The 27,582-nt window shown below is 60.3% G+C and overlaps 2 protein-coding genes across 9 annotated transcripts; both read right to left on the bottom strand.

Annotated features, from left to right (window-relative positions):
• Window positions 1–757: 757 nt before the first annotated feature.
• ENDOU (endonuclease, poly(U) specific) lies at window positions 758–10,763 on the bottom strand. 7 transcript variants are annotated; one of them, XM_030037738.2, is made up of 9 exons: window positions 7,926–10,763; window positions 4,166–4,300; window positions 3,929–3,964; window positions 3,051–3,222; window positions 2,715–2,914; window positions 2,300–2,413; window positions 2,112–2,218; window positions 1,564–1,706; window positions 758–1,197 (listed from the first exon to the last, which is right to left on the bottom strand). In XM_030037738.2, exons 1-9 carry the CDS (start codon window positions 7,984–7,986, stop codon window positions 1,083–1,085), a joined length of 1,083 nt encoding a protein of 360 aa, XP_029893598.1. In that variant the 5' UTR covers window positions 7,987–10,763; the 3' UTR covers window positions 758–1,082. The 7 variants fall into 7 exon arrangements, 6 of the variants coding, with proteins under 6 accessions (XP_029893598.1, XP_029893599.1, XP_040984820.1 ...); XM_030037739.2 differs by lacking the exon at window positions 7,926–10,763 and adding an exon at window positions 7,430–7,835; XM_041128886.1 differs by lacking the exon at window positions 7,926–10,763 and adding an exon at window positions 7,143–7,404.
• A 1,274-nt stretch (window positions 10,764–12,037) lies between these two features.
• Window positions 12,038–27,470, bottom strand: RAPGEF3 (Rap guanine nucleotide exchange factor 3). Of its 2 annotated transcripts, XM_030037734.1 has the most exons (27): window positions 26,992–27,467; window positions 21,750–21,803; window positions 21,326–21,432; window positions 21,030–21,151; window positions 20,696–20,870; window positions 20,350–20,434; window positions 20,058–20,118; window positions 19,723–19,799; window positions 19,463–19,609; window positions 19,174–19,283; window positions 18,834–18,922; window positions 18,142–18,220; window positions 17,732–17,882; window positions 17,553–17,635; window positions 17,134–17,173; window positions 16,923–17,004; window positions 16,701–16,847; window positions 16,476–16,573; window positions 16,140–16,265; window positions 15,873–16,054; window positions 15,698–15,788; window positions 15,226–15,276; window positions 14,944–15,031; window positions 14,730–14,794; window positions 14,433–14,487; window positions 14,271–14,342; window positions 12,038–13,463 (listed from the first exon to the last, which is right to left on the bottom strand). In XM_030037734.1, the coding sequence occupies exons 1-27, from the start codon at window positions 27,301–27,303 to the stop codon at window positions 13,345–13,347; spliced, it is 2,868 nt and encodes a 955-aa protein (XP_029893594.1). In that variant the 5' UTR covers window positions 27,304–27,467; the 3' UTR covers window positions 12,038–13,344. The 2 variants fall into 2 exon arrangements, with proteins under 2 accessions (XP_029893594.1, XP_029893596.1); XM_030037736.1 differs by lacking the exons at window positions 12,038–13,463; window positions 14,271–14,342 and having other exon boundaries at window positions 14,433–14,543; window positions 26,992–27,470.
• Between the last annotated feature and the right edge of the window lie 112 nt (window positions 27,471–27,582).

Raw genomic sequence — 27,582 nt, 5'->3', positions numbered from 1 at the left:
AGTGAGGCCGAGCCTGCAGCATCCGGAGAAGCTGGGTGCAGGGGTGGATAAAGGAAGGTAGGGGACAAATTTTGGGTGCCACACTGGAGGAGTAAGTGGCACAGATGTTGGCACTGACTCTGGCTGGCAGGACCTCACTTTGCCCACCCCTCCAATGTCCCACACCAGCAGACCCACAGCAATGAGGAGCTGCTCCCTGGAAGCAGTGGAGATAAATGAGGATGAGGGTCCTGTCTGTTAACGTGCCCAGCCCTGGGGAGTCTCAGCCATCCCCTGTCCCCGGGATCCCCAAAAGAGCCAGCTCCCCAGTGGGGTGCCCTCCTGTCAGGCAGGCTGCAGTGCCGCTGCAAGCTGCAAGCACGATCTTACGGCTGCAGGACCAGCTGCCTGCAGGGAATGGGGGGATTGCAGCCCTGCAGCCCCCCCACCCGCTCCCCCCACCCCAGGCAGGACTCCTGGAGGGGTGGTGGGATCATCACTGCAGGCACAGGCTTTGCTCCATGTCCTTCGCTGCATCAGCCTTACTGGGGAGCACTGGAGGCTGCAGCAAGAGGGGAAGGACATGCAGCCCATCCTGCTACACTCCATGGGCTGGATGCGGCCCTGGAAGCACCCAGGGGTCCCAACACCCACCCTGGGTCAGTACCTGCCCTGTCCCTGGCACAGAAGTGGTGGGGAGGGAGAGCTTCTGATGGGGCAGAGGGCAGGCTGCATGGCGAGCCACAGCTCCTGCACCGAGGAATTAAACCCTTCTCCATCCAGGGTCAGTATTTATTTTGCTCGGGTGTGCTACTTTCCACTGCAAGTCCCCCCCTTCTCCCTGTTCTTCTGCTGCGACTGGGGAACACGACATTTGATGGGACTTGGGGGTGCTGAGGCTGCTGCCTCCATCCCCTCGCTGCCTCCATGCAGGGCACGGCCACCACCATCCTGCCCAGCTCCCTCCGGTACTCTGCACTGGTCCTGCAGCACGGCCATCCACCTCCCACAGCAGGACCAGTCCTGACCAGTGCCACGAGCTCCTGGCGTGGGGCAGCCCAGGGCCCCAGAGCGGGGCTGCAGTCACCCCTCGCCTCCCAGCCTCAGGGCGAGATCACATAGGCGGTGGCGATGTACTTCTTGCCGTTGCCGTAGGTGGTTTTGGTCCAGGGGTAGGTCTGGATGCTGAGGCTGTAGCTGCCCAGGCTCAGGTGACATCTGTGGGGACACAGCCTGTGTCATAGCCTTGCTCCATCCTGGAGCCCCGCAATCACATCTTTGGGGTGCTCTTGGTGTCTGCACACCAGTGCTGCTCCATCCCTGAGCCCCAAAATCACATCTCCAAAATGCTCTCAGCATCCCCACACCAGCGCTGCTCCACCCCTGAGCCCCAAAATCACATCTCCAAAATGCTCTCAGCATCCCCACACCAGCGCTGCTCCATCCCCAGCTCTCCCCACCTGCAATGCCCCAAAGCTGTGCCGGGCTCAGGGTCTGACCCTGCTGTTGATCGGGATCAGGAGGGCACTGCTGGCTCCACGGCCAGAGGACAGACAGACGGATGCAGACGGGTGCGGTACTTACGCCCTCCCGGGACGCGCAATGAAGCACAACGTGTAGAGGCCAAATTCAAACTCGGGGCTGCAGCCGATGAAGGCAGAGCCCACCTCCTTGTAAAAGCCGTCCCAGCTGAACTGCAGCCCCAGCACATCGGGGTAGGTGTCCCACTAAAGAAAGGGGGTTCAGGGATCAGATCTCCAGTTCCGCTTGGCTCTGGGTGCAGCAGGGCAGGGAATTCAAGGAAAGCCCATCTGCATACAAAGCCAGGCATCCTCGTGCCCTCTCCAGGGACAGATCCGGAGCAGCTTTCAGCTGGTCTGAGGGGCTGCCAGACAGAGCCCCCAGTCTCAAATCTCTCGCTTGTGGTTTGGGAGCCCCTTTTGCCCATTGCATCATCTTTTCTGGACCTTCCCACCCTGCCTCCATCCCAGGGTCCACACAGGGAGGCAGAGGGGATGCGGCAGGGTGAGCATCTCTGATGCTACCGATTCGCCCCATTTGGGATGAGGCCAATTTGGGATGCTGCCAGCTGGTGCAGCACCACCAGCTGTGCACCCCACAGGATCACTTACCGGCCCGTTGAAGTTGTGGCTGAAGTAGTTGACAATGCCCTGCTTTTCAAGGAGGTAGAAGCGAATCCAGTTGTGAAATCCAGACACTTTCCCTTTTTTTACCTCCCCTAAACAAAAATGAGACCCTGGGGTGAGGCCCCCAGCCCGGCACTGCCCAGCACCCCCCGTCCCACCGGTGCGCGCTCTACCTGAGAAGACGTGCTCGAAGCCACTGGAGTCCTGCTCGCCATCGCCTCTGGAATAGAGGCCGAACCACATCTCCTTCAAATCGGCGACAAACTCCTGCTCGGAGCCGTAGCGGTCTGCAGGCAAGGCAGCGTGGAGAGGTGGAGAGGTGGGAGCAGCATCCCAGGATGGGAGCATGGGGAGAGGCAGAGCCAGGACTGCCCCCCCATCCCAGACCCACTCCTCTCCCTCAGGAACAATTGAGCTTTGCCCTGCTCAATTCTCCCATGTCCTGGCAGCTCTGGTGAGCCCACTCCCGTGCTCCTCCAGTCTGCATCCTCCCAGGTCATCTCCCACCCAGCTGGGGCTTTCCTTTTAGATGCCCAACATCCATGGGCCCCATTCCTCCCTGTCAGCCCTGCCCTGCTCCACACTCACTTTTTTTGTGGAGGAAGGCGAAGAGTTTCTTCATCAGCTCGGTTTTCATCACCTCCTTGAGGAAGTTGTCCTGCTCCCTCAGCTCCTCCGCTGTCACGTCCTCCTCCCTGCCAGTCACCCTCTGGTAGTTGTCCAGCAGTTTAATGAAGCTTGCGTAGGTGGGTTTGGAGAAGAGCTCCTCATTGACGTATTTGTAGAGCCTAGGAGAGAATGGATCCTGCGCTCAGCGGGGAAGCAGAGGTCCCCTCCAAAAACCAGCCCTGCACCCTGCCTGGCTGGTTGGTCTTGGCCGTGGTGGCCCTTGGCCACCTCCTGAGGATGCTGGTGCACACTCACGGCTGCGGGGAGCGGTCCTCCTGGTCATCCGTCTCGTCGGGGGAGGCCTCGTACTGGGGGTTAATGGCGATGTCGGTCGGCCGGGCTTTGTTGTGATCCGCCCTGTAAAGCTGCTCCGAGATGCGCAGGAGGTCCTCGTCGGTGATGGCATCCCGGCTGCTGGAGAAACCCTCTGCAAGGAGAGGCAGGAGGCTGGCAAGAGCAGGCAGCAGCTCCCGGGGCTGCAGATTAGCTGCCCATGAGAAGTGAGGGTGATGCAGCACCCGGTGCTGCATCGATGCACGGGTGTCATGATCCTGGGGTGCCGTGAGAGCCGGGTGCTCAGCATGGAGGGTTAAGGGGTGCAGGGGTGGCAGGGGGGTCCCAACCCTCACCAACCCCATCTCCTGGGGACAAGAGCTGGCCACGGGGCTGCAGGCACAGCAGCCTTTCATTAAGCATGGGGTGAGCTGGGAAGCACTGGTCCCCATCTCCCAGGCACTCTTTGCAACATGTCCGCTGGGATCAGCACCATCTCGATCTCCCACATTTTAGGTGCGCGGTGACCAGGGGATGCAAACGGCAGCTCGCCCCTGCCCCGGCTGCTTTGCGCCTGCCTGCTTCACCTGGCTCTGGTGAAGGGAGATAATGCTGCTGGTAAACAGGCAGGCGATGCTGGGGCTCTCGCTGCACCGTCTGCTCAGCAACGACACGCAGTGGCTTGGAGCGGCTGGCGATGGGGTGGTACGGGCACGGACACGGCCAGAAACCAGCACGACACCCCAATGCCATCAATCCCCAAAGAGCCGCGGGTGGCAGAGGAGCGAGCCGCCCCGAGGTGCGCGGAGTGAAACCGGGGTGGTGGTTTATTGCCCTTGCTCAGAAGCGGAGCTACTCACCGCGGGTGTGAGCTGCTTCCCTGGTCCATTCTCCACCTGCACAGAGCCAAAGGAAAAGGCGCTCAAGGTGATGGAGATGCGGGCTGGGGGCTGCCCAGGACCACACACACAAATCCACATCAACACGGGTGGACGCATGCTTGCAACCAACCCCTTTGCACCCCACAGCTGGGCTCTGGGAGCTTCAGGGGGAGAGCAGCCCCCCCGAACCCCATCCCGTTACCCAGGGATGCTCACCGGGTTGGCAGTGCCTGTAGTAATCCTCGCAGCAGTTGCGGTACCTCTCGCACTCGGCGTTGCAGTGGCACTCGTCCTCCTCGCTGTAGGGCTCCTCGCAGCGTCCCTCGCAGGAGTCAGGAGCTGTGTACAGGTCTTTGGGAGAAAGAAACAACAGCGTGGTCCTCAGGATGGACCGACCACCCTGCCCTAGCCAGTCTACGACCTGGGAGCATCCTTCCTTCTGTCCTCGTTCCCCTCCTGGGACGGCCTGAAGGAACAAGCTCCTACCCCAGAGCTATTTGGGATCCTTTGTCAGCCTTTAGGGATGGCATTTTGGCCGGCTGAATCCTCAGGATGCACATCTCCATGGGTCACCCCTCTTTGGCCATGGTCATCCACCACGTCAGGGCCATTTCACACCAGGAAACATGTTCTTGGCTCCCCACTATTAATTGCTCCTTCTGATTCACCCTTTTAATGCCAGGCTTAGCAGGAGTGCCCCAGGTCCCACCGTCTCTGGGCCAGAGGAGGACTGCCACATTCCAGACACCCTTATTTGCAATATCACCATTGCTCTTTCTGTAATGCTGGGAAAACTGGGAACTCCTTCCTGAGCTATTTATATGACAAATGTGTCGTCAAGCATGTGCTTTATTACAGATGGTGGCAAAGCTAAAAATAACGCAGCAACTCAAGCTGTGCTTTGAATAGCATGTCTCAGATGGATGATGGACACTTGCCATCAAGCAAAGAAGGGCCATAGGGGACCAAGATGTTGGGTTTGTACTAAGAGACAGCGTGCTTAGGGAAGGTGCCTTATCCTCTGTGCTGCCCATCAGCTTCTGATGGGAGGAACGGGACAGCAGGCAGCCAGGGCATGGCTTTCTTGGCATCCCTTTGCTCCAGCCAGGAAGGTGACCATCTCCAAGGACGTGCTGAGAAGCCATGTCCCAACCAAGCTGCCAGCCTGCAAAGCGATCCCTGGAGGAAAGGGTGGTGCTTTCCCTTGCAACCCTGCAATCACGCAACGTCTTAAACACCTCTGGGTTGCCTGCCTCAAACTCCAGCAGGCAAAATGTGCCCTCAGGGCAAATCCTGATACAGCAGCAATGAGAATGACCTCCAAGTGTCATGATTGCTGGCTTCTCTCTGCACCTATGTTGCTCTGTTGTCTGGCATTTCACCCAAATTATTTATGCTTTTCAGAGTCACATAATCAAGGTCCCACACGTGCCAATGAGAGAGGAAGAACCTTTTTGCCCCACCAGCCAACCCAGCCCAGGCTGGTTGACAGTGTTGCAAGGGCACACTGCTCGCTCCCATTTGGCTTCTCACCACCAGGTCCTTTTCTGCAAATCCACTTTATAGCAAGAGGGGAGTTAGTAGGAAGGGGTTGCTTGAGATGCTCCTGGAGGTGACATGCCTGTGGTGCTACTTTATTCCCACCTTTGCTCATACTGATGCAAGGAGAACTGGGAAGGGCTGCAGAGGGAAGGGGTGTCCCATGGTTTGGGTGGTGAGTGATGCTCATGGTGTCCAGACACCCCAGTCTCACCAGTCCACGCAGCAGAGCAGCCAGGTCTGGATCTCTGATGGGGTTGGCAGCTGAGATCCCCATCCCTAGGACAGCATCCCTCTCTACTCCCAAAGTGGCAGTCGGGATAAGTCACCCTGAATCACGCATCCAGGCTCATTTTCCCGCAGCAGTCCCAGAGGGATTGTGCAAGGCAGGAACTGCTTGCACATAAGTCACCACTGAGACGTTCCCAGTCCTGGGGCATGTGCTGCCGGAGCGTGTCGCAGCAAAGCACCAATATTGGGGTGTGCAATGACTCAGCCAAAACCCAGAGCCTTGCAGAGTCCTTGGAGGAGCGAGCTCAGCATCACCCCATTTCCCGCAGGGCTCGGCTGCAGGGAGCGTGAGCAGGGCAGGGGGGAATGGCTGCAGGAGGGTGTTTGCTCCTCTTCATGCAGGCATGAACCTAAATAGCTGCGGAGCAGTTAGCGACCCATGATGATCAAGTTTAGAGGGGCTGCTGGAGCTTTTGGGGAGAGAAGGGCTGCTGGGAGAGCTGGCAACACTGCAGCCAAGGGACGGTGGCTGGAGCAGAAGAACATGGCCAGCAGTGCACAGCACAGCGCATCCGCACTCGAATACTCAGTCGATATTTGGCTGGTCCAGCCAGTAGATATTTTCTGGCTGCAAAAAGCCAGACAAATATTTCTTTCTCATTTTTAGCCCTTCAGCCAGATCCATCCCTCCCTGAGCACAGCATTTTGGACAAGAACAAACTCATTTTCATTTCCGCCAAAAAAGATTTGCTCGAGAAAACGTGGGCTGTTTCCTGAGCAGGTCCATTCACCAAGGTGTAGGGAAATGTCTGAGACATGACGGAGCCTTCCTAGTGGCTCTCAGCTTGGGTTAGTACGTGAACATGACTTACAGCTCGTGTCAGAGCAGCATCCGCGAGTCCCTGGCCTGACTCAAGACCTCACTGCGCTGTGCAAACACAGACCGAAGATCAACCCTGCCTCTAAAAGGGCCCATTTGCAGGACAAATCAACTTGCAACAAAAGAGCTATTGATAGTCTGAGCTCCCCAAATATTTAGTTACATGCTCCCGGCTCCCCAAACCACATATAACCCTGGGTGCAAGCTGTCTGTGAGATAATCAGGCAAAATCTCCCACCGCTGTCCTGCCTAGCTGAGGATAAGCGATGGTGGAGGTGTTACAGCTCAGACAGGTCCGTCAGGGTGATGCTCTGATAGCTCTGGTCCGAACCGTGTGCCCAGGACAGACCACAACACAAGCCAGCAAAGCTGCCCAGCTTCCCAGCCACGGTAAACCCAGTTATTCCTTCAAGCAAGAATAACTTCGCACTTGCATTAAACAAGATGAGACCATGGCAAATCCTCCTGCTTTCATGGCAACCCAAAGGTTGGTTTGCAGCAGCAGAAGCTCCTCTTCTGCAGTGGCCTTGCAAAACTCCTCACCATTAATCCTGAGGGGAGTCAGCTGCTTCTGAAACATCAGATACAGCCTGCTGGCAGTGTCAGAAGTGACGAAACTCCCTTCTTGCAAATAGATCACATTTCGTGCAAGAACATGGCAATGAAGGTACCTAGTCACATGCAGGATCCTGGTCAACTGCGAGCCAAAACCTGATGCCCACAAACCACTCCTTGTTGCAGCATCTGCCTTAAAGACAGAGCTGTTCTTTATCATCTCTCCAAGCCTGTCTCCTCTCATAACAACCGCAGAGTCATGAAGAGCGAAATACCTGAGTTCATGTTGCATATTCCATTGCATCTGACTGGCTCCTCTGCTCACCTCCAGCAGCCACAGAGGGATCGTGGGTAAGGTATTAGAAAAATATTTCCCTTTGTCCTCCCCCAGCGTAGGAGGCTGGAGGAGCCAGAGGAAGGCAGGCTCGCACGATGAAAGCACAGCAAGATGTACCAGGAAGCAACTGGTGGACAAGGATAAAGACCGGGGGAAGTCTCCACCCATCAAAGAGAACGACAAACCACCCTCGCCACCAGCCGAGTTCCCCAGAGCTCAAGGAAGCCCTCCAGCATGAAAACATCCCTCACCCTTTCCCCTGTGAAGCTCTGCTGGATCCAACCTCGCAAGGAACCAGCTGCCCCAGTACAGCCGAGCTCCTGGCTTACGGCAGCGCCCTCAGCACCGTCTGCTTTCAACCTAACGCTGGCCCCTTCCCATCGGATGCACTGGCTGGTTTAGCCCCTCTGCCAAAGCAAAGCTCCATTACTCACTGCCAGACACGCAGCCCAGGGCTATTCCTGCCCCGACAAGGAGGATCCAGGTCTTCATCATCCCGTAGACGGCGGGCTGGGCGTTTCAGAGCGTCCCGGAGAGCAGGTTGGGAATGATGGTGCTCCCTGGCACTCCCTGCTATATGTGGGTTCCCTGGGGGTGCGGAGGGGAGGGAGGAGCGTGGTGCCACTGAGGGCTTCATGGGCAGGCTGCACCCGAACTTTGCCAAAACTCATTATGTGCATGGCTTAATTATAGGCTGCTCGGAGTGGGAGGAGGGCTGGTAAATCCAGTATCCCTGTATTGCTCCACTCCTCGCTTGCATAACCCCTGGGGGTGATTGAGGAGCACGGGGGAAGCTTCTCAGTGGGGTCTTTGCCCATCCAGAGCCCAGCAGGTCCATTAGAGATGCGAGCTGTGACCAGTGCCACAGCTTGGTCCCTTGATGTGCCACATGCTCCTGTGCAACTGGTGCTAACTGGGGGCAACTTTCTGCTCCCCAGTTAATTGGAGGTAATGATTTCTCCTTCCTCAGCTACTGTCTCTGGAGGCTGTGCCCCACTTACAGCACAGACCAGCCTCGGTTGAAGCCTCCAGGTCTTCCAGCAGCACAATGAAACCCTCAGACATAACCACAAGCCAGACTTCAGCGTCGAGGCTGCTCAGGGAGTAGGTTTTGTGGGCTATCCCAGTGTGGTCTCACTCCTGGAGCAAGCCCAGAGCTGGGGCATCCCCACCCTGTGTGGGGCTGCCCTTCTCCAGGGAGCCTCCACAGCCACGGGTAATGCTGAGGGGGAGCTGAGCCCATGCCTGGCACGGTCATCAACCTCTTCGCTGGCCACAGCGGGGCCAGCCCAGGCTCAATTCAGTGCATCCCAGTGGAAGATGTTCCCAGATGGTGGGTGTTTTGGTGTATCTGGCAGGAGAGACAGCTTTCCATGCTACCACAGCCTAGCAGGGGGCCTGGCTCCCACTGGTTCCCAGTCCTGGAGTGTGTCATATGTGCTGACCAGTACACCCAAAGGCATGGGAGTGACCAGACTAGAATAGGTCAGCGCCCATCCTGCCTCCAAGGGCATCTTCATGCTGCCTCTGAACCGTGGCACAGCCTCCCTGTTTTCAAAGGGGCACCGCAATTGTCCCTGAGCCGATCTCCATCCACATCCCTCCACTGCCCAGCTCAGCCGCTCACGGAGCTGCGCTCAAAACCGCATCAGGAGAATAATCCAGACCTAACTCACCATCCTTCTGGAGGTTGGTTTAAAAACTGCTGGTTTTCCCACTCTGGTTTGGAAAGCAGTGCACCGAGGCAAGCAGGAAGGAACCTCCTCAACCTGTTTTGCTGCTGAAGGATGTTGGGGAAATTCAGCTCTTCCATACATCTCCCCATCTCTTCCTAGCCATGGTGCCTCAAGAGCTGGCATGGGCTGACTTCAACTCATCCATCAGGGAGCACGGTTGTATTGTCCGCAAGCATCGACCTTCCTTTTCTTTCCAGGAAAATAACGAAGAGACCAACAGAACGTGTTGGTGCTGCACCTGAGGGTCCATCACAGGCACCGGCTGGTTTCCAGCTTCTCCTCACACGATTACATGGTTTCTCAGGAAGCCTTATCACAAGCCTTGCCCAAAGCCCAAATGATTTATAGCAGCCACTTCTCTGCCTCCTCGCCCATGCACTGCGACAGACCTCCAAAGGATGGTCCAATACTGACTGGTCCCCTGTGGTCCACGTTCCTCTGGTTTGGCCAGGCGTTTGCAATGATGCAAAGCCAGGAAGAGTCCCCAGCCGGAGGCTCCTGGAGCTTCTCTAAACAGTCCCGGGCTCTCCTGGGCTGCTTGCCACGGTGGCTGCCAGATGGCCACGCTCCCAATGCTTTCATCACCAGAAGCAGCAGGTCCAGGACAAGCTCTCCCCACCAAGGAGGGGTTCACTCCCTGGGCACCTCCACCTCGGCCGGTGATAACCGACCTCCAAACACCATCTGAGCCAAGGGGAGACAATTTCTAACTTCCATCAGCAAAGCAGGCAGCAGCCGCCTGCAATTCATCCTGCCGACACAGCAGCATTGCAACAGCCTTAATTCCTCGGGGTGCGTTAGCTGGCACAGGAGACCAGCATTTGGTGTAATAAGGACCAGGTTTGGCTTCTTTCTCACCCCTCAGTCATTTCCTACTCTCCGCCTTGGGATGGTGACTCTGCTGACCCGTCCTCCCTGACAGCACCCTTGTTTTTTCTGACATCTTTGTGTCACTCTGTGCTGAGGCTGCTCTTTGAGTCCATCAACTGGTTCATGTGCAAGCCAACCTTTCCCCAACTTTGGGCTGTGCCTCAAGCCCTGCTGGGGGTGAGGAGCTCACGTCGGTGGGGTCGGATATTGGATGGATGGCTGCAGCCATCGTGCATCCGTCTTGCATCTCTGAGATGCCCAGGAGGAGCAGGAGCTGCAGTGCCTGGAGATGGAGCGAGTCCCGCAGCTCTCGGTGAGGGAGCTGGATGCCCACCATGGAGCAGGAAGGAGGTGGAGCCCGTCTCTTCTTGCAGAAGGTTGCTTTCCCAACCTCACCGTGGAAGATGATGCCTTTTGTCTTGGGCTTAACTGGGAGTGTCAGCTCCACCAGCAAAGACGTGGGAACAGCATGTTTGTCCCTGTTTCTCAGCCACACCTTCCAGAAGCTGGTGGCCTGGTGTGAGCATTCCTCGCCTGCCGTCCTTGCATACCCCTGTGGTCCAACGCATCTTATTCCTTCCACTACTTTCCAGCAGTGCTGGACCTGCAAACACCAAAGCCCTCCGAGCTTCTGGGGACAACCTGCCTCTCCTCACCCACTCTCAAGGTTCGCAGGTCCAGGAACAAGAGTGGGTAGGTGTGTGCTGGGCCACGGTCCAGTGTCAGTCACTGGTGACAGAATGACAGCGTTGCCGGCTGTCACCGAACCCTGTGACCCTGTTCGGGGTGCTCGCCCATGAGGTGTCTTGCAGCAGGGCGGTGAGTCAAGCACCCCGGGGCTGGCTTCGTGTTGTTCTCGCATTAGAGCTGAGGAGAGGAGAAGGGAATTGCCAAGACGCAAGCCCCGGACTTGGGGATGCAGGAGTGGAAGCTGGGCAGCCATGCTTGCTCCTGTGCCCAACAATGCCTTTAGCTCTCGCCCCTTGCATTACACCCTCGTCCAGACCCTGGCTTTACCTTGCTCAAGGAGGCAGGCATCCAGCCTCTTATTTTTGCACAGTCCGGTGTTTCTATGAGCAGGGCTGCCCGACACTGAGCTTCATCCCTATCCCCTGCTGCCATCCTCCTCTCTGCACCCTCCTGGACTCGTTGCCCTTTTCCAGAATATCTCTCCAGGTTTTCCCTCACCCTCCAGGATATCACGGGGCTTTTGCAGCTCCATGGGAATTGCTGGTGGGGCTGGACCTTCGTGCTCGTGCTCCTAGGGAAAACACAGCTTGTGGAGGATACAGGCTTGTGGGTTGTGGACGTGCACGGGCCGCGGTGAGCTCCCCAACGGGATGCTCTTCACAGCCTGCACTGGAAAAACCAGACAAGGGTCAACTTTTCCATTCGACTGGAGATTTCTCCAGCCAAGCCAGCTGACCGGGCCAGCATCCCACCGGCAGCCAAGGAAGGGAAAGCCCCAAGACACATCCATTGACCCGGCCAGCCAACCTGCAGACTGAAAGTAATCTGCAGGCCCAGAAACACCCAGAAAATGTGCAACTCTGGTTTAACCCTTCCTTCCCCATGCACGAGCTCTTTCATTTCAAGGATCCTTTGGTCTTTCGGGGAAACATCCTGGGAAAGGTGACTGTGGGTAGTCTGGGCTGCTGGGTCCAGATGCCAAGGAATCGCCGTCGCCTCTCTGCTTTGCCCTGGCTTGCCTGGACACGCGTGCTGCTGGGACCATGCATGGGGCTAGAGTTAGAAACCTGGGAGATGCCAGGTGTCAAAAAGTGGTCCCCATCGAGCACGGTCACCCACTGCCTTGCAGGGAACCACAAAGCCAGGCTTCGCATTGCGGGGCAACTGGTGGTCCTGGGATGGATGTGGTGCTGGGAGCTGCAAGGAGCCCGCATCCCATCTCGTAGCTGGCTGCATGGCTTGAAACATTATTTAGGTATGATGGGGACTTTTATTTTAAGCAACCCATTCATCTGCATGGCGAGACTGAAAAGAGCAATTAATGCAGCAGTGCTCTGGCCCCTCGTAGCCCAGCCGTACCTGGGGCAAGGCTGGGGGGGCTTTGGCTTGCGGCTCCGTGCTGTGGCTCCGTGGTGTCCCAGCTGGGGCATGGACCTGCCAGGGGCTGCGAGCCTCCCCCACATTGGTACCCTCCAAACGTGGGAGCTTTTAGGGGCTGCAATCTCCTCTGCACCCCGTAGCTTCATGCAGGCCTGCTCAGAGCGTTGGGAAGGTCATTGCTAAAACTGTTCTGTGCGCATACAGAGATGCTCTGGGTGGAGGGATGGGGCTCCTCACCCCTGGGGTCTGTCAGCTCTGACTCCTTCAAAGACATCGCCCCCAAACCCCTGCTCGCGGCCCAGCAGCAACTGGGCATGGGTTGGGAACCGCCAGAGCAGATCACCATCTCCATCACGAGGCCACCACAGCTTCCTTCCATGAGGGATGCTGTCCTGCTTCTGCGTCACGGCTGTACGTGGCTAGTCCTGCCCCCATCCATGTGGGGAAACTGAGGCACGGAGAAGGTTATGATTAGCCCAAGGTTTGGCAGCATGGGCTGGTTTAAGCCCCAACAGTCCTGGGGAAGATCAAGATACCTCCCCTGTGGCTGCTGGGGTCATGCAGCTCCCAGAGGCCAGGACAGGGGACACAGCCAGCACGTCCCATGGGACACATAGGACAGAGGGAAGGGCAGGTCCCCTCTGGGGCTGCCGGCAGGATCCGTGGGGCAGCATGAGCCAGACCCTGAGCTCAGCCTGGGTGTCTGCACCCCGTTGGAGACAGACGTGGCGTTCCCTGCTCATAGGGATGCTCTGGCTTGCGTCCCTCCAGGAGGAAGGGGCATCTTCCAGCCTGGCACCTCCAGGGTGGGCAGCATCGGGGGGCAGCCAGGGCTCCTTCCTCCCCCTGGGGCCAGTGCAGGGAGTGAATCCAGGCTGCTGCATGGAGAAGAAAAGGGAGTGCAGCCTTGCATACAAAAATACCTCTATTGCTCACTCTGCTGTCCGTGGCCCTCGCCTGCCCGCAGCCGACATGGGCTGCCGGCTGCCTTGCGGTGCCAGACCTGGTGCCCGCAGCCGGCGGCACGGCCGAGCAGAGGCTGCTCTTGGCCGGCTCCAACACAGCCCTGTGCCCAGTGCTACCGGGAGCAGAGCCACGGGGCTGCCCCCGCCACCGGCAGACAGGCTGCCGCATCCCTGCTCCGGTCCCCCTCCGGCCCTCCGGCCGTCCATCCCAGTCAGGACTCCAGGTCGTGGGAAAGCCGCAGCAGCTCTTTCTGGCTGTCGATGGCTTTCAGGTGCTGCAGGTATGCCCAGGTGGAGACGGGGCTTCGCACGCTCAGGGACTGCTCCGAGCCTGCCAGGGAGAGCTGAGATCAGGGCTGGGCTCCTGCCTCCAGCTGGGCTCACCGATCCCCCTCCATCACCTCCGGCTCAACTTGCCCACCCTCTCCATCACCGCTGGCTCATTTCATGGATCCCCCTTCACTGCCTCTTGCTTGACGCACTGATCCGCTTCCACTGCTGCTGGCTTGGCTCAATCCCCTCCATCACCTCTAGCTCAGCTCATCGAACCTATCACCTCCAGCTTGGAGGATCCCTCTTTATCGCCTCTTGCTCAGCTCATTGAAATTCCTTCCACCGCCTCTCCCCCAGCTCATGGATCCCCTCCATCACCTCTCCCCTGGCTCACAAATCCCCTTCCATCCCGCCTCCGCTGGCTGATGGATCCCCTCCATCCCTTCTCCCTCAGCTCACGGATCCCTTCCATCACCTCCAGGAACCCACTGGAGCTGAAGGAGCAGGAGCAAGCGGGGACAGACTTGCTCCATGGGGCAAAGCGATGCCCCAGCCTGCTGCCTAACAACTAGAGTGCTTCAGACATGCTGGAAGCACTCCGTGACTCTCTTCAGGACAAGGAGATGCTGACTGGTGCCTCCAGCCAGCAGCGTGCCACCCACGGGCTTGCACCACTCAGCAGAGGGAGCTCAGCCTCCATCCCTGGGTACTCCGAGGCATCGACAGCATCTGGACCAGTTTTCACCCGCTGTAGCCAGGCTGATGCCCACAGGATGTCCCCCCCTCATCCAGCCCCACGTAGCCCCGAGGGGTGGGGGTCTCCCAGCGCAGGAGTGGGGGACGGATGGGCAAACCCCAGACATACATGTGGAGATCCTGACGGCCTTGGGGTCCTCTGGCCGGTGCGGGGAGCGATTTCGCAGCGGGGAGAGCGGAGCTGGGTGCAGACAGAGAGCAGGAGCTCAGCCCCATCCCAAAGGAGCCCTGGTGCCCAGCCCCATCCTTGCCCCCACCCGGGAACACTCACCATGTGCGTGGCCCCGGCAGCGCTGCAGGACACGCACGGTCTTTGCCATCATGTGCTGTGGGCAATGCACAAAGGTCACTTGCTGTCACCTGGCCCCACTTTGCTCCCAGGCTGGTAAAACACAGTCCCCTCTGGCTTCAGCGGCGGCTGCGGCTGCCCCGTGCCCCCCAGGGATCCTGGCTGCCGGGGGGTCTGCGCTAATGCCGCGGGGATGCTCTGGATCTGCATCCCAGGGGATGCGGGGACAGCAGGTCCCCTAAGGTGGGGGTCCGTGGGGAGCCAACCCGCCCCACTCACCATCTTCTCGAAGTTGATGAGGTTCTCGGCCAGCGTGCGATTGCCCTCGTGGATGAACGTCATGTCTGGGGAGGGGGATTTAGGGATCAGATTTGGCTTCCTGCTCCCTGGCGAGGGCTGGATGTATCCAAAGGGGTCCCCGCCACCCCAGCCCAACCCATTCCCACCGGCACCCCCAGCAAAGGCCCGCCGGCTTCCAAGCTGAGGTACCCACCTTTGAGGAGAAGGGGCACGAAGGGGATGATGGGGGGGCTCAGCTTGGCGACGGCCAGGCGATAGACCCTGTGGTTCCACGACGGGTCCTGGGGACGGAGCGGGACCTCAGCGCGGGGCAGGCAGGGGACACAGCCCTGGCTGCTGCCTGCCACGGGTGCAGGGGAAAAAAGTGGGGGGGGGGCAGCACTTCCACGGCACCCCTGTGACTTTGCAACTTTTGGGAAGCAGGGGCAAACCCTGCTGGGAAGGGGGATGTGGAGAGGGAAGGGGCTGCGCTCACCAGCATCCGCTCCAGCGCCGAATGCAGCTTTCGGATCTTGTGGGGCAACCTCTGCGCAGAGAGAGGGTCAGTGGTGCCGGCACCCCGGCTTTCCCACCCCCAGAGACCCCCCCAGCTCTCCCAGAACCTCCTGCTCTCCACCCGCCTCATTCCACCTCCGTGGGCTCTGCAACACCGCCTGCTCCGGGTGCTCGTGAGCAACATGTTCGGAGCCCGTTGCCGTTCCAGTATGGGGTATTTTGGCCCCTGGCTGGGTCTAACCAGACCCAGGGGCTGATCCTGGCCCCCCGCCCGGTGGGAAATGCGCTCCCTGCCCTTAGCAGCTCCCTTGCTCAGAGCTTATGGGTGCAGGCTCTGCCTGGACCCCAGCACCCGGGCCACCCTTGCCCGCTGCCCAAGCCAGGGGACCCCGATCCATCACTGCAGACCACGGGGGACCTCGCAGGGCTGGCAGCAGCCCGAAGGTGGTTACCTCCCAGGTCTTGGCCAGGCGGCTGACGGCCGTGTTGCTCACACCAAACATCACCGCGAAGAAGGAATTCAGGTTCTTCTGCTCCTTGAGGCTGCAGGCGGGGACAGAGTCAGGCGAGAAGGTCACCACCGGCTCCGTCCTCGCAGGACCGGGGTGCAGGCGGTGAGGCACTCACTGTGCAGCCAGCTTGATGAACTTGCGGAGGAGCTGGGCTCGCCTGCCCACCTCGGGGCAGAGGCACAGCTCCGTGGCCACCCAGTACTGCAGCTCGTTGAAGCGCCGCATGACCCGCTCCAGGTTGGCCGTGGTCACGTCGTGAAACTTCTGCGGCCCGACGATGTAGTGGATCATTTCCACCTGCGAAGCCCAAGGCGGCAGCTGAGGGGTATCCCGAAAGCCACCCCGGAGGTGTCTCCTGCTGCAGTCTGGGCGCTGGCCCTACCTGGTGGATGCTCTTGAAGAGGTTCCAGTCGTAGTCGGTGAGGTGGCTGGCCAGGTCCTTGGAGCTGATGAGGTCCAGGGTCTCCGAGGAGCCGACATGGGGTCCCAGCTGCTCGGGGTGGGGGGTCTGTGCGCAGGAGAGGACGCCTGACCCCTCCTGCCATTAGCCACCGCGGCGGGGAGGGCAACGCCAGCCCCTTCTCCGGGGGGGAGAGGAGCAGGGAGGGATGGACACCCCCAACCCTGAGCTGCTACGGAGGCACTGCAGCCCCAAACCCCGCTCAGGGGGCCAGCCTGGTGCTGCCCATCCTGGGGACCCCCCCCACCCGGTGCTCACCAGGCTGCCCAGCTCCTCCACGCTCACGGCGAAGAGCCTCTCATTGAGCCCCAGCGCTGTGAACACCCCCACGGCATCCAGCTGCAGCCCCACTTTATCTGCGGGAGAGAGGACGGTCGGTGCCGGGATGGAGAAGGGGCCAGATCCTGGCTGGGCACGGGGCAACCGTTACCATGGCGCAGTGGCAGCCCACGCACGGTGGCATCCCTGGGAGAGCCCACTCACCTCCGGCCGAATTCACCTTCACCAGGATGTGCTCCCCATCCCGGCCGAGCCGGGGGGCGAGGGACCGCAAGATGTCCCGCACCGAGGCGTTGACGGGCAGCACCGTGATCAGGCACGAATGGTCCGGTCTGTAGATCTCGTAGGGCACTACGGCGGGGGGGGAGAGGGCTTTAGTGTCCCAGCCGCCGGGGAGGGGACAGTCCCCACCGTGAGCGGCCGTACCTTTGTCCTGGGCTCTTAAGGCACAGCTGCTGTTCAAAATTGCCTCCTCCTGGCTTGTGAGCCAGTTCCCCGAGCTCCGAGCCTGCGGCCAAGGTGGAAGAGAGCAGGGAGGATGCCTCCCCACCGGCCACCCCTCCTGCCGGGGGTCCCCAGACGGCAGGGGTGACCCAGCTTTCCACTACCCCCCCCACCCCTCCAGGGCCACCCCTACCTTGGGCTGGGGAGAAACGCTGCCGTCTCCGTTCTCCAGCCTGCAGAGAGAGGAGCAAGGCAGTGTTAGAGCCCCGCAGCCCACATCTGCGCTGGAGACAGAACCGCGTCCTGCAGCCCCCAAGCCCCCCCGAGCATCCCTGCCCCACAGGGGAGTCCTGGCAGCGTTTGACACCCTCCCTGTGGCTGGGAAAATCCCATGCTGGGGACAAGGTGGCCTGAGAGCTGCTGGCATCCCCCCAGTCTTGGCAATCATTGCTTTGTTGGCTGAAAGCTCAGCCCCGTGAAAAGTACAACCCCCCCCCACCCCGGGTACGAGGGGTGCAGGACCCAGGGACATGGGCATCAGCAGTGGCGTGGGGGGACAGAGCCAGGCTCTGTTTCGGATGGGGACGTCCCTCCTTCCCCCGGGGGACTCACGCTCGGGGCCGCCGGCGGTCCTGCGCTTGCTCCTGGACCAGTCCACCCAGGCGAGGGTCCCGGCTCGCCAGGTCCGCGAGGTTCTGCGGGACGAAGATGCCCAGCGGTCAGCGTGGGGTGGTCACAGCCAGACCCCTCCGGGGACATTTCCCCCCACCTCTCCGCCCCACTCCTGGTACCTGCAGCAGAGCCGTGGTGCTGCGGTCGCCCTGCAGCAGCCGCCCGTAGAGCAGCACCCACTGGCTCACCAGCCTCAGGATCTTCCGCCGCTTGTGCAGGGAGTAGGTGGCCTTCTCCTGCTCCGAGCCCTCCAGCGGCTCCGCACGGAAACTGGGACCAGTCAAGGGCACCAACGCGGTTGGTGGGGAGCAGGTGGGGACCCCCGTACGTGTGCAGCCAGGGTAGGATGGGAGATAGGGATATATGCCCTGTGCCCAAGAGCCTGGGGGATTTGGGGGTCCCCTGGCCAACCCCCGAGGTCCCACCAGGGTGACAGGGACCAAGCTGAACGTTCTGGTCCCTGGCAGGGGGGGATGCATCGCGTAGGATGGAGCCCAGTCCCCCCCCAAATCCAGCCGCAGAAGGATATTGGTGCAGCAGAGCTCTGCAGAGCTGCGAGGTCGGCATGAACACGGTGTAAGTCAGCAGGAAATCCCCCAGCAGTGTATCTGCAAGAGATCGGGCCACCATCATTCACCCTTCGTGGTGTCCAGCAGGTTGGGGACATGGTGATCACAGCCAGGCAGTGCGGCTGACCGGGAAAGGGTCACCGGTGCTCTGTGTGGGGTTGCCCTGTGGTCTCCCCCACCACAGTGACCATGCTCATTGCAGGTAATTTTTTGCTCCTAAACACCACGGAGAGGGCTGGCGAGGTTGCAGGCTTTGGAGGATGAAAGAAAATTAAATCACTTTTAGTGCAGCCCTCGCAGTGAGTTAACTCCAACGCAGCAGGTGATGAGGGCAGCACGGCAGCTCTGATTTTTTACCCACTGGGGACATCTCCTGGTTCCCGTCTCACCCGGTTTTGCTCCTCTCCAAAGGCAGAGGGAGATGGCGGGATGTGGGAGAGGAGACGCTCTCAGCCCTGGAGCTCCCTCCCTCTCCCAGTCCCAACAGGGGATTTTAGGGTGAGAGGAGAAGCTTTTTGGGGTTGAACGCTGGGAATAAGGCAGCCCCACTCGGTGCTGGTCCCTCCACCGGCACCCTGTCCGCAGCCCCCTGCCCATCTCAGAGTGGCTCTGGGACATGGTCCCCGAAGCAGGGAGGACATTCCCCACCTACCCACGGGGTCATAGAGCGTGGCGTCGAGCCTCATGAACTCCAGCAGATGCTCCAGGATTTTCTCCGGCGTCCCAGCCATCACAAAGTACCTGGTGGGCAGAGCACCGGGCACATCAGGGAAGCGGCACCCCAGCTCTGGGCTTGGCCACCATGCTGGGCCACCCAACACAAGTGGTCAGCATGGCCTGGCATCCCTGTTCCCCCTCCAGGGACACGGTCCTCCCAGTAGACTCCTCCAAGGGAAGGCAGAGAGCAGCAGAGGAGTCAGGGGGACAGGCAGCATCGGCTGGCAGCGCTGCCGGCATGGCTGCAAGGAGGGATGGGGACAGGCTGCTGTCACCTGCTGCTCCGTGCCGTGGCTGGCTGGCTGCTGCCACCCTGCAGGTTCTTCTGCAGGACGAGCACCACCTTCCCGTGCTCCTTCAGGCGCATGGTGTTGGCCTCCACATCCTAGAGAGAAAAACCAGCCATCAGCCCAGCTCGGATCCATCACGCAATGCCTGGCTGGCTGGTTGCACCCCAAAACCCCATACTGGCACGCAGAAAAGCGTCCTCCCCTGCAAACACCATGGAGAGGGTGCGTGGTGCGTCCCGGCTCGGAGCCGGCACCGCGTGAGCCCCCTGCTCGCCTTGAGGATGTGGTTGAAGTCCTGCTTGTCCACGCGGAGGAAATGGCAGTTGTCCTCCCGCAGGATGATGGTGGCCGCGCGGGGCGCGTCGTTCACCAGCGCCAGCTGCCCGAAGTCATCCCCCTCGTGCAGGGTGGCCACCAAACCCTGGGTCGGGGGGGGGGCAAGGATGGTAAGGGATGGGGTGGGAGCCCCCGTCCCTGCTGGGGGACAGTGACACGGGGTGTCTGGAGACCCTCGCTGCGCAGGGACGCACCTACCTTGCCATGGGTGACCACGTTCACCGAGCCCTTCCAGATGATGTACCACGATGTGCCTTTGTCTCCTTGGCTGAACACTGCAGGGGAAACGGCGGCATCCAGCAGTTGAAGAGGGGGAGCCCCAAGCATCCCTCTTCAGCCCCCCCCCCCCCATCCTGAGCTCCCAGCCCAGGCGAACGCAGCGAGTGCTCCGGTCCCCTCCATCCCTAGTCCACGAAGAGACATCAGGAGCATCCACACTGATGGAAAAGGCTCCAGCCATCCTCCCCGGTCTGGGGACCTTTTCCTGGGGGACCGGCCAGCCCTGCACAGCTCCTGGGGCACACGATACTCACACACGGTGCCTGCTCTCTGGTGCGACTCGAACATCAGCACGGACGCCAGCTCCCTCTTCACCTGCGGCAAGAGGGTCACCTGCCATTAGGGTCACCCCAGCCCGGAGCTGAGAGAGGAGGGGACACGCATGGGCACTGGGGACAAGGTGGGAAGGGTGCCCAGGGATGCTCAGAGAGGGCCGGGAGAGGATGCCCAGATGGGAAGCGATGGGATGCAGGAGGATTTTGGGACCAGGAGCAGGTTAGGGAGGACACACAGGCTGTGGGGGAAGCAGGGCATAGCCACACTCACCGAGTTGGAGAGATGAGCCACAGCTTTGATGTGGAGGAGCTCCTCAAATATGAGCTCCAGCTCATCCTCTGTGCGCTGGGCAGGCCTGGGAGGGGAGCGGGGGGTGAGCAGCCATCTGTACCCCCTCTGCCCACCCCGTCCCGGGGCACAGACACCCCTCTCCAGGCATGGACACCCCTGCCCTGGCCGGGCAGCCTCTTTCTCCACCCCATATGACAGTCGTGGAAGACATTCTCAGGTCACCCCATCCACAGCAGCCCCTTTGGTGCTCCAGACCCCCACGGAGCGGGGTCAAAATGAGCCCCATGTCCCACCCCCGGCCCCTGGGGAGCACCCAGTCACTCACGGCTTGCGCAGGGCCATGGTGAGCAGCGCGTCGGGACCCAGCTGGGCCAGGAAGGCCAGCGCCTCCAGCAGCTCCTCCGCATCCCGAAGCCCAGCGCTGGGCTCGGGGCTCAGCTCCAGCTCGGCAAAACGGTAAAACTGGGTATCCTTGTCCTGAAAATGCCACTCCTGCTTCACTGCGGGGAGGGGAGAGCGCCATGAGCTCGGCCGTGCACCCACGGGAGACCCACGGGGTACCACGTGCACCCATGGGAGACCCCAGCATCCCCCAGCGCGCCCATCTCGCCTTGCGAGACCCCGCCGCCGCGCAGGGGGCCGCCACCGCCCACCCTCACCGTGTGTCAGGACACCTCCATCCACCAGCACCTGGCAGATGCCGATGGCTTGGCTGCGCGTCTGGACGGCGAGCCCGGCGCTCAGCAGCCAGTCCACCAGCTCTTTCCCGGAGCAGCACTGCCTGCAAGGGGAGAGGGCGTGAGAATCGCCCCCGAAACGGAGCTGCGGCACCCGGCACCCCGGGCGAACCCCTCCCTGGGATGGGCAGGAGAAGTCCTGCTGTCCTCGGAGGGCTGCCGGGGTGCTCGGCAGCCCGCGGTGCCCCCCAGCGTGGCAGGGGTGCTGGCCGTCCCACCTGTGATGCCGCAGGTGATGCTTGTGGTCCCGGATGAGGCCAGGGCGGGTGCTGGTGAGGTGGGTGAAGAGGAGCTTCCCGGCTCGCCAGATCTTCTCCGAGGATGCCTGGGGATGGAAAGGGATTATACGGCTTGCAGGGGAAGCGGGGACGGTGTGGGTGACATACCTCGCACGGTCAACTGTGCCCCCAACACCTTGCCAAGGTGCGATACACCCGCACGCCCACCCCAGCACCCCGGGATCTCCATCACCCACCCCTGGGAACGACTGAGCCCAAGGGAGCGAGCAGCCCAGAGCCGAGCCGAGGACTCCATGGAATGGGGGTGCTCTGGCCCCCCACCCCTCACAGCCTTCAAGGTATGTTTCTCCACCCCCCACCCTCCCCAAACTCATGTCCTTGTGGGTTTTCCCAGCCCACCCACCTGGGTAAGGCTGTGTCCGTAGTCCAGGGTGGATTCAGTGTCCAAAAGTGGGGTCTGGAAAACCAAAAAGAAGGGGGTTGGTGGCCGGGTGGGCTCTGCCATGCCCCCCCCTCACCCCACACACCCTAGGGGAGCTCCTGCCTCCCCCAAGGCACAGTTCATCCTCAGCTCTTTACCAGGCAAGGAGGCAAGCATCCCTGCATGCTCACCAGCACCGATCTCCTAAAACCATGGCAAAGCCTTTACTCTGCCCCATGCTTGCTGAAAACACACGTGTGTACCAGGGACCGAACCCCCAGCAACCCCCCGCGGTTATGTTTAACTTCAGAAAGGGAAGTGCATTCAAATAAGGGAGCTGGGAGATAAAAGGAGGAAGTGAAAAGTAAAATCTTTGCAAACAGGGATCAAAGACATCGGATTTGAGACATGGAGCTTGCCACTGGAGGAGAAGGACTTCAGAAGGACCTGGGGAAGCTGGCACAGCCTCAGGGGAGGGAGATGTCCAAAGCCTGGGGGTTTTCCTCCAGCTTTGAAGCTGGGACCAAACAAAGAGGACAGAAAAGATCCCAAATTCTGTCAGGTTACAGGAACGACCCAAGAAAGCCTTGGAGAGCTGGAGGATCAGCTTGCGGAGGACAAGGACAGGACCCATGGCCAGCCTGTCCCACGGCAGACGATGGGGAGCACGAGTTCTTGCAGAGGACGAGGGTGGCAGAGAGCCAGGGAGCACGTGCCCAAACCCTTCCCTGCAGGCAATGTGTCCGGGGACTGGTCTCAAATCACAGCACAGCCAGAAAAACTTATGCAATAAATCCTGAAAAATCAGCTGTAATAAACCACGGGGACATGAGGTCCCTGGTGCCCAGAGGAGCACGGCAGCGAAAGAGCCGAATTGCTATGGGTGATGTGTAACCTCGTGCTTCCCTTGGTACTGAAGGGCTAGTGAATATGAAGCTGTTCTTCCAAAGGATTTTAGGGGAGATCCTGGAAACAATGGATCAGCAAGGCAAAAAGTCACTGAGCACATGCTGGGTATGGGGAAACAGCAGTGGGTAAAATTCAATAGAGACATGCCTAAAATAAAGCTTATTAGAAGAAAACAAGCCCAAATTTCCCTCGCTTGTGGTCAGAGGCTCTGAGCTCAAGCAGGAGCCCGTGGTGGTGACTGAAAATGTGAACTCAGGCCTCAACAGCTGTAAAAAAATGCAAATAGTGGGATGGGTGTCAGTAGGAAGAGAGCAAAATAGGAAACCTCACTGATCCACAGCACAGCTGGTTCACCGGCAATTCAGTACTCCCTTAGCCTAAAGTACAAAACCACTCCCTTTGGGGATGGAAAACCCCCATCACCCACCAAGTTTTTGCTCTATTTAACTTAAATCCGCACGTGGTGAGTTGATCCAATGCTGTTTTCTAAACTGGCTCCTCTTTAATGTCTTCACTGTTTACCGATCCTAAAATAGCATCCCCCTTTTTGGCTCGGGGAGTCCCTCCAGAGCGATCTGTCATCAGAGCATCAGGAATAGCCGGGGACCGTCTCCATCAGCAGCACACGCTGCGGTCTGAGCCGCGGCCCCGCAGCGGGTCCCCGCTCTCCGGGACGGACCGGCAGCCAACAACCCCGGCACAACCCGGCATCAGGTTCAGCTCCGCCGGGAGCGATGCCGATCCCTGCCAGGCTACGCTTGAGCCCTCAGCTTCTCCACGACCACTCATCCCTTTGGATATTCCCCATCAGCAGGTGCTTTTTAGTCCTTGTGTACATTTTTTCTCCCAGGTTTTTTCCCCTGGGGAGGGGTTGCTCCAGGGAAAAGCAGAGCAACGAAGGGATGAGCCATTACCCACCCCAGCTGCAGCCCTAATCCCCGTGCAAAGCCGGCCACGCTCCCATCCAGGTGCTGCCCAGAGGGATGAGGGCTTCCGCATGGCCATGGCCCTGAATAAACAACCTTTCATCTCGGCTTCTCTGCTGCATAAATCATGGGCTGGGGGAAGCTGAGAGCACCCGTCAGACCTGTTCTCCACGCGCTGCCCTGGCCGAGGCAGTTAATGCACTTTGAGCATTAACCCCGAGACGGGGTGAGGGCCGTCCTTCCTTGGGGTGTCTTCACCTGCACGGGGGTCATCTTGAGGGGAAGTTTTTGTGGTCGCCCCTGTTTATTTCTGGCTGTAAGGGGTCTGCAGCACTCCGGGCTGGCCGTGGAGCTGGTGGGCACTCGAAACACGGTGTCTTCTGGGCCAGATCCTCCTCAGATCTGCTGGCTCTGGGCTGGCTGGGAAGGTTTGAACAACTCCAGCAAGAGGGACGGTCCGGATGAAAGCCTCAATTAAGGAAGCCAAGGGGAGGAGTAATTAGCTGCAGAAACCTTCCTTACAAATGAATTCAAGGACAAACCCACCTACCAGGAGCTGAGGGGAAACCAAAGAGCCCTGGCACCTCCTGGCCCAGGCAGGAGGGTGATGAAGGTGGAAACCCAGTGGGTGCTCAGGTGGGTGCTCTGCCCTGCGCTGCCTGGTTGCCTGTCCCAAACCCTGCCTGCTTACACCCTGCCCGGTTCAGGCTGCTCCCTCATTTCCTCCAGCCCTTTCCATACCCCCAGGGCTTCCCCATCCTCCTCTGGCCAGCCCGGATGGCTCGAGCAACCAACCTGCCCCCAGCAGTTTGCAGCTGGCGTAGGAGAGATTTGGGGAGCGGACGGAAAACAAGCGGCTCGGCGAACGCAGCAGGTCCCTGGGGACGCTCCCGACCCGGCCACGCTGCCGCTGAGGCTGGGACACCGTGACTTACTCATTCTGCAAACTTTCCTGAGCCTCGTGACCGCCCCGTGGAACAGGAAACGCACTGGCAATTGTAGAGCAAATGTTTGCAAATAGGAGCCAGGCTGTGGCCAGAGCGTGGAGCTACCTCCCGTGGGACCTGGAGGTCCATGTCACCCCCTTGGGTGCAAGCAAAATCTGCTCCAGTCCCCAAACAGCCTTTTCTGTCATCCTGTAAGTGAGGTCTGTCCTTGAGGCAGAGAGCCAGGACGTGCCATGGTCCTGCTCCAAGCTGCGCTCACAAGGACACTGAAGGAGACTGAGAAAAACCCTGCCCAAGGATGAGTGCTCGGAGCGATTTCTCCCTCCTGGGGTTTTCTCATTGCCAGACCAGGTCTGAACCACACGCAAAAATCTCATGGCTGGCCGCAAAAGCCTCTTCCTGAAGCATCCTTGCTCCCCAGCTCCTGGGTCCAGACCCACAGGATGCCCTCCCCGCCCTCACCCCTTGCCTAATTGTCACAGCAACACGGCTGCCATCTCCAAACAGCTTCCTAAGGAGTTGCCTCTTTCCATCTTCCTGCTTATGGGACACGCGGCTACTGAGATCCTGCCTGTCTCCAGAAATCCGGCAGCGGCGGGCGGCCGGCCAAGGTCGGCAGCGACCGTTCCGCGCTCGCGCGCCGCTTTTGTTTGGAATCCCAAGGAAAACAACAGGAGTTATTTCAGGCTTTACGGCTCCGGAGAAAGTCCTCGCCCATCCGCAGCCTCAAAAGACACGGCAGCCAGCCAGGGGCTTGCTGTCCCCCCGGGAGCCTCGTCGGGGAGGGGGGCTTGGGGGACCCGCTCTGTCCCATCCATCCTCTCCAGGGACGCAGTGACAGCCGGCACGATGGCACTTGTACTCTGGGAAGGGGGAAGGACGGAGCTGCTTGGGGACACCGGGCTGCGATGTCCCGCCGATGCCAGCGAACGGGAGCCTGGGCTGGAGCCTCGTAGCAAGGAGCAGAGCTGGAAGGGATTTGCTGGCACTGGGATCAGGCAAACAGGTCCCCAGGAGGGATGAGATGGAGCCAGGATGCGAGGAGGAGTTTCCAGGAGCCGTAGGCTTGCAGCGACGGGGACAAGGGACAATATTGCTGCTCCAAGGCACGGCCAGACGGTTCCCTGCCATTCACCTCTCCCATACGTGCCCCGAGGAGTGGTGCGCTGGGAGTACCTGCAAAAAGTGGGGAAAACACCCCCTTTCCCTGCAAAGATCACATCCACTCCCCTCAAATGGCCCGTGGTTGTCCCCATGCACAGGGGAGCTACCTGGGGAGGGGACACTCCTGCCACACTGCACGTGCCACTGTGCTGCCAGATTTTGCCAGATTTATCCTAGTCTGGCAGTTTAGCACAGTAATGCTCCAGCCTGCTGCTCTCCCGAGTTCCCTGGCTTTTTGCCACTTAAAAAATCCTCCCAAAAATTAAGTTCCTAAGAGTACTGGGGAGAAAAAATCAGGAAAAAGGGGAAAAGAGAGGAAAGCTTTCTTATTTGTGAAGGAGCTTGCATGCTTCATAGAAATGCTGAAAGGGGGGTTGTTGCCTTTAAGTAATTTCACGTTTTTCCTTAAAAATGTTTGTTTCGGGTCAAGCAGTGTGGGAAGCGGAAAGTCACGAAGCTCAGCTGGAGCAGGTGAACAGGCTCCAGGGTCATCTCCCAGCCCAAAGGGGACAGAGAAGAGACCCAGAGCGGGGACCGGGTGCCTTTTGCACCCCAGGGACCCCCAAGAGACCAGCAGCTCCTGGCCAGGGGACAGCACGGACCCAGGGAGGGAGGACGTGATGCCGAGCATCGTCCCGCTGCCAAGCGATAAGTTCCTCTTGTCGAAACACCGTGACCTGGCTGGGAGGGAACGTTTTGAACCCCGTGCGTTGCAGGGCCGCAGGGAAGATCTTTCCTGTTCACACGCTCGGGGTTGGGGTGCGCTGCCCGACCGCCGTTGTGCCGGAGCACAATAGCACCGGGCTCATTTCATGCCTGGTTGCCAGCTCTGCCTAGAGAAGGGGTTAGGGCAGGCGGCGGCAAAAATATGCTCCCTGCACGCCTCGCCTCGCTCCCTGCACGCTTCGCCTCGCAGGCAGCAAACACGAGGGGGGAGCAGGGCTCGGGTCACAGATCACAACCCGCTGCCAGGCCAGCTGGGAAAGCAGGGAAGGGCCCAGCCCTGCCCTGCAAAGTCCTGCTTAGGAAACGGGGCTGGAGGCAGCGATAAACCCGGGGGACCCCGCTTGGCCCTTGCAGCGGCTTTCACCGAACCCCCCCTCCGTCCCCCGAAACCCCGCGGCAGGCTAAGCGCAGACCCCCAGTGCAAGGAGGGATGCTGAGAGGGGCGGAGGGGACAGCTGGCCGTAAAGGGGGTTCCTCGGCTTGGGGACCGTCCCCCGGGGGCTCCCGGGGTTTGGGGGGGTTCCGTCCCCCTCCCGCCCAGCCCTCACTCACCCAGCGGATGCCCTGGATGCGGGGCAGGCTGCTCCCCTCGCCCTCCAGCCGGATCTCGTAGCTTGAGCTCCGGAATAAGTGCATCTTCTTGAGGAGCACCGAAAGCCGGTTACCGTCAGTCCCGGGTCCCCCGGGGGGCGGCGGTGATGAAGGCGGGGGAGGACGAGAGGACGAAGGCGGGGGGGGACGAACGGCACCGGTCCCAGGCTCCAGCCCGGTTCGTCGTGTTCTTTGCCGGCTCCGGGCTACCGGCACCAATCCCGGGCCCCTCCTCGCCGCCTCCCCGCCCGCTCCGGTTCCGCGCACCTTCATGCGGCGGCGGCGGCGGCGGTGAGGGGGGGCGAAGCCATCGCGGCCGCAGCCCGGTGCTGCTCCGGCTGCGGCGGAGGCTCCGCGGGGGCCGTTCGGGACGGGACGGGACGGGACGGGACGAGCCGGGACGGGCTCGGTGCCGCCGCCGCCGCCGCCGCCGCCGCGCCGGGCTGGGCGCGCCCCGCCCCCGAGCGGGCTGGGACCGGGAACGGGGCCGGGGCACAGGGCGCACCCCGCCCGCAACCCCTCCCCGGGGTCCCACGGTCCGACATCCCACCA

The sequence above is a fragment of the Aquila chrysaetos genome, chromosome 15 (genome assembly GCF_900496995.4).
Source record: "Aquila chrysaetos chrysaetos chromosome 15, bAquChr1.4, whole genome shotgun sequence".
Taxonomy (NCBI): domain Eukaryota; kingdom Metazoa; phylum Chordata; class Aves; order Accipitriformes; family Accipitridae; genus Aquila; species Aquila chrysaetos.
This window is presented reverse-complemented; position numbering and strand designations above follow the sequence as displayed.

Excerpts from the sequence above, each read along its gene's own strand:
- ENDOU (XM_041128886.1), bottom strand. The coding sequence starts at position 7,398 with ATGAGAGGAGACAGGCTTGGAGAGATGATAAAGAACAGCTCTGTCTTT. Across the intron at positions 4,301-7,142 it reads GACTCCCCTCAGGATTAATG|ACCTGTACACAGCTCCTGAC; the intron begins GTGAGGAGTTTT and ends TTTCTCCCAAAG. Across the intron at positions 3,223-3,928 it reads GGAAGCAGCTCACACCCGCG|AGGGTTTCTCCAGCAGCCGG; the intron begins GTGAGTAGCTCC and ends CTCTCCTTGCAG.
- RAPGEF3 (XM_030037734.1), bottom strand. The coding sequence starts at position 27,303 with ATGAAGGTGCGCGGAACCGGAGCGGGCGGGGAGGCGGCGAGGAGGGGC. Across the intron at positions 21,433-21,749 it reads ACGGACACAGCCTTACCCAG|GCATCCTCGGAGAAGATCTG; the intron begins GTGGGTGGGCTG and ends TTCCATCCCCAG. Across the intron at positions 14,343-14,432 it reads CTGCCGGGGCCACGCACATG|CTCCGCTCTCCCCGCTGCGA; the intron begins GTGAGTGTTCCC and ends GTCTGCACCCAG.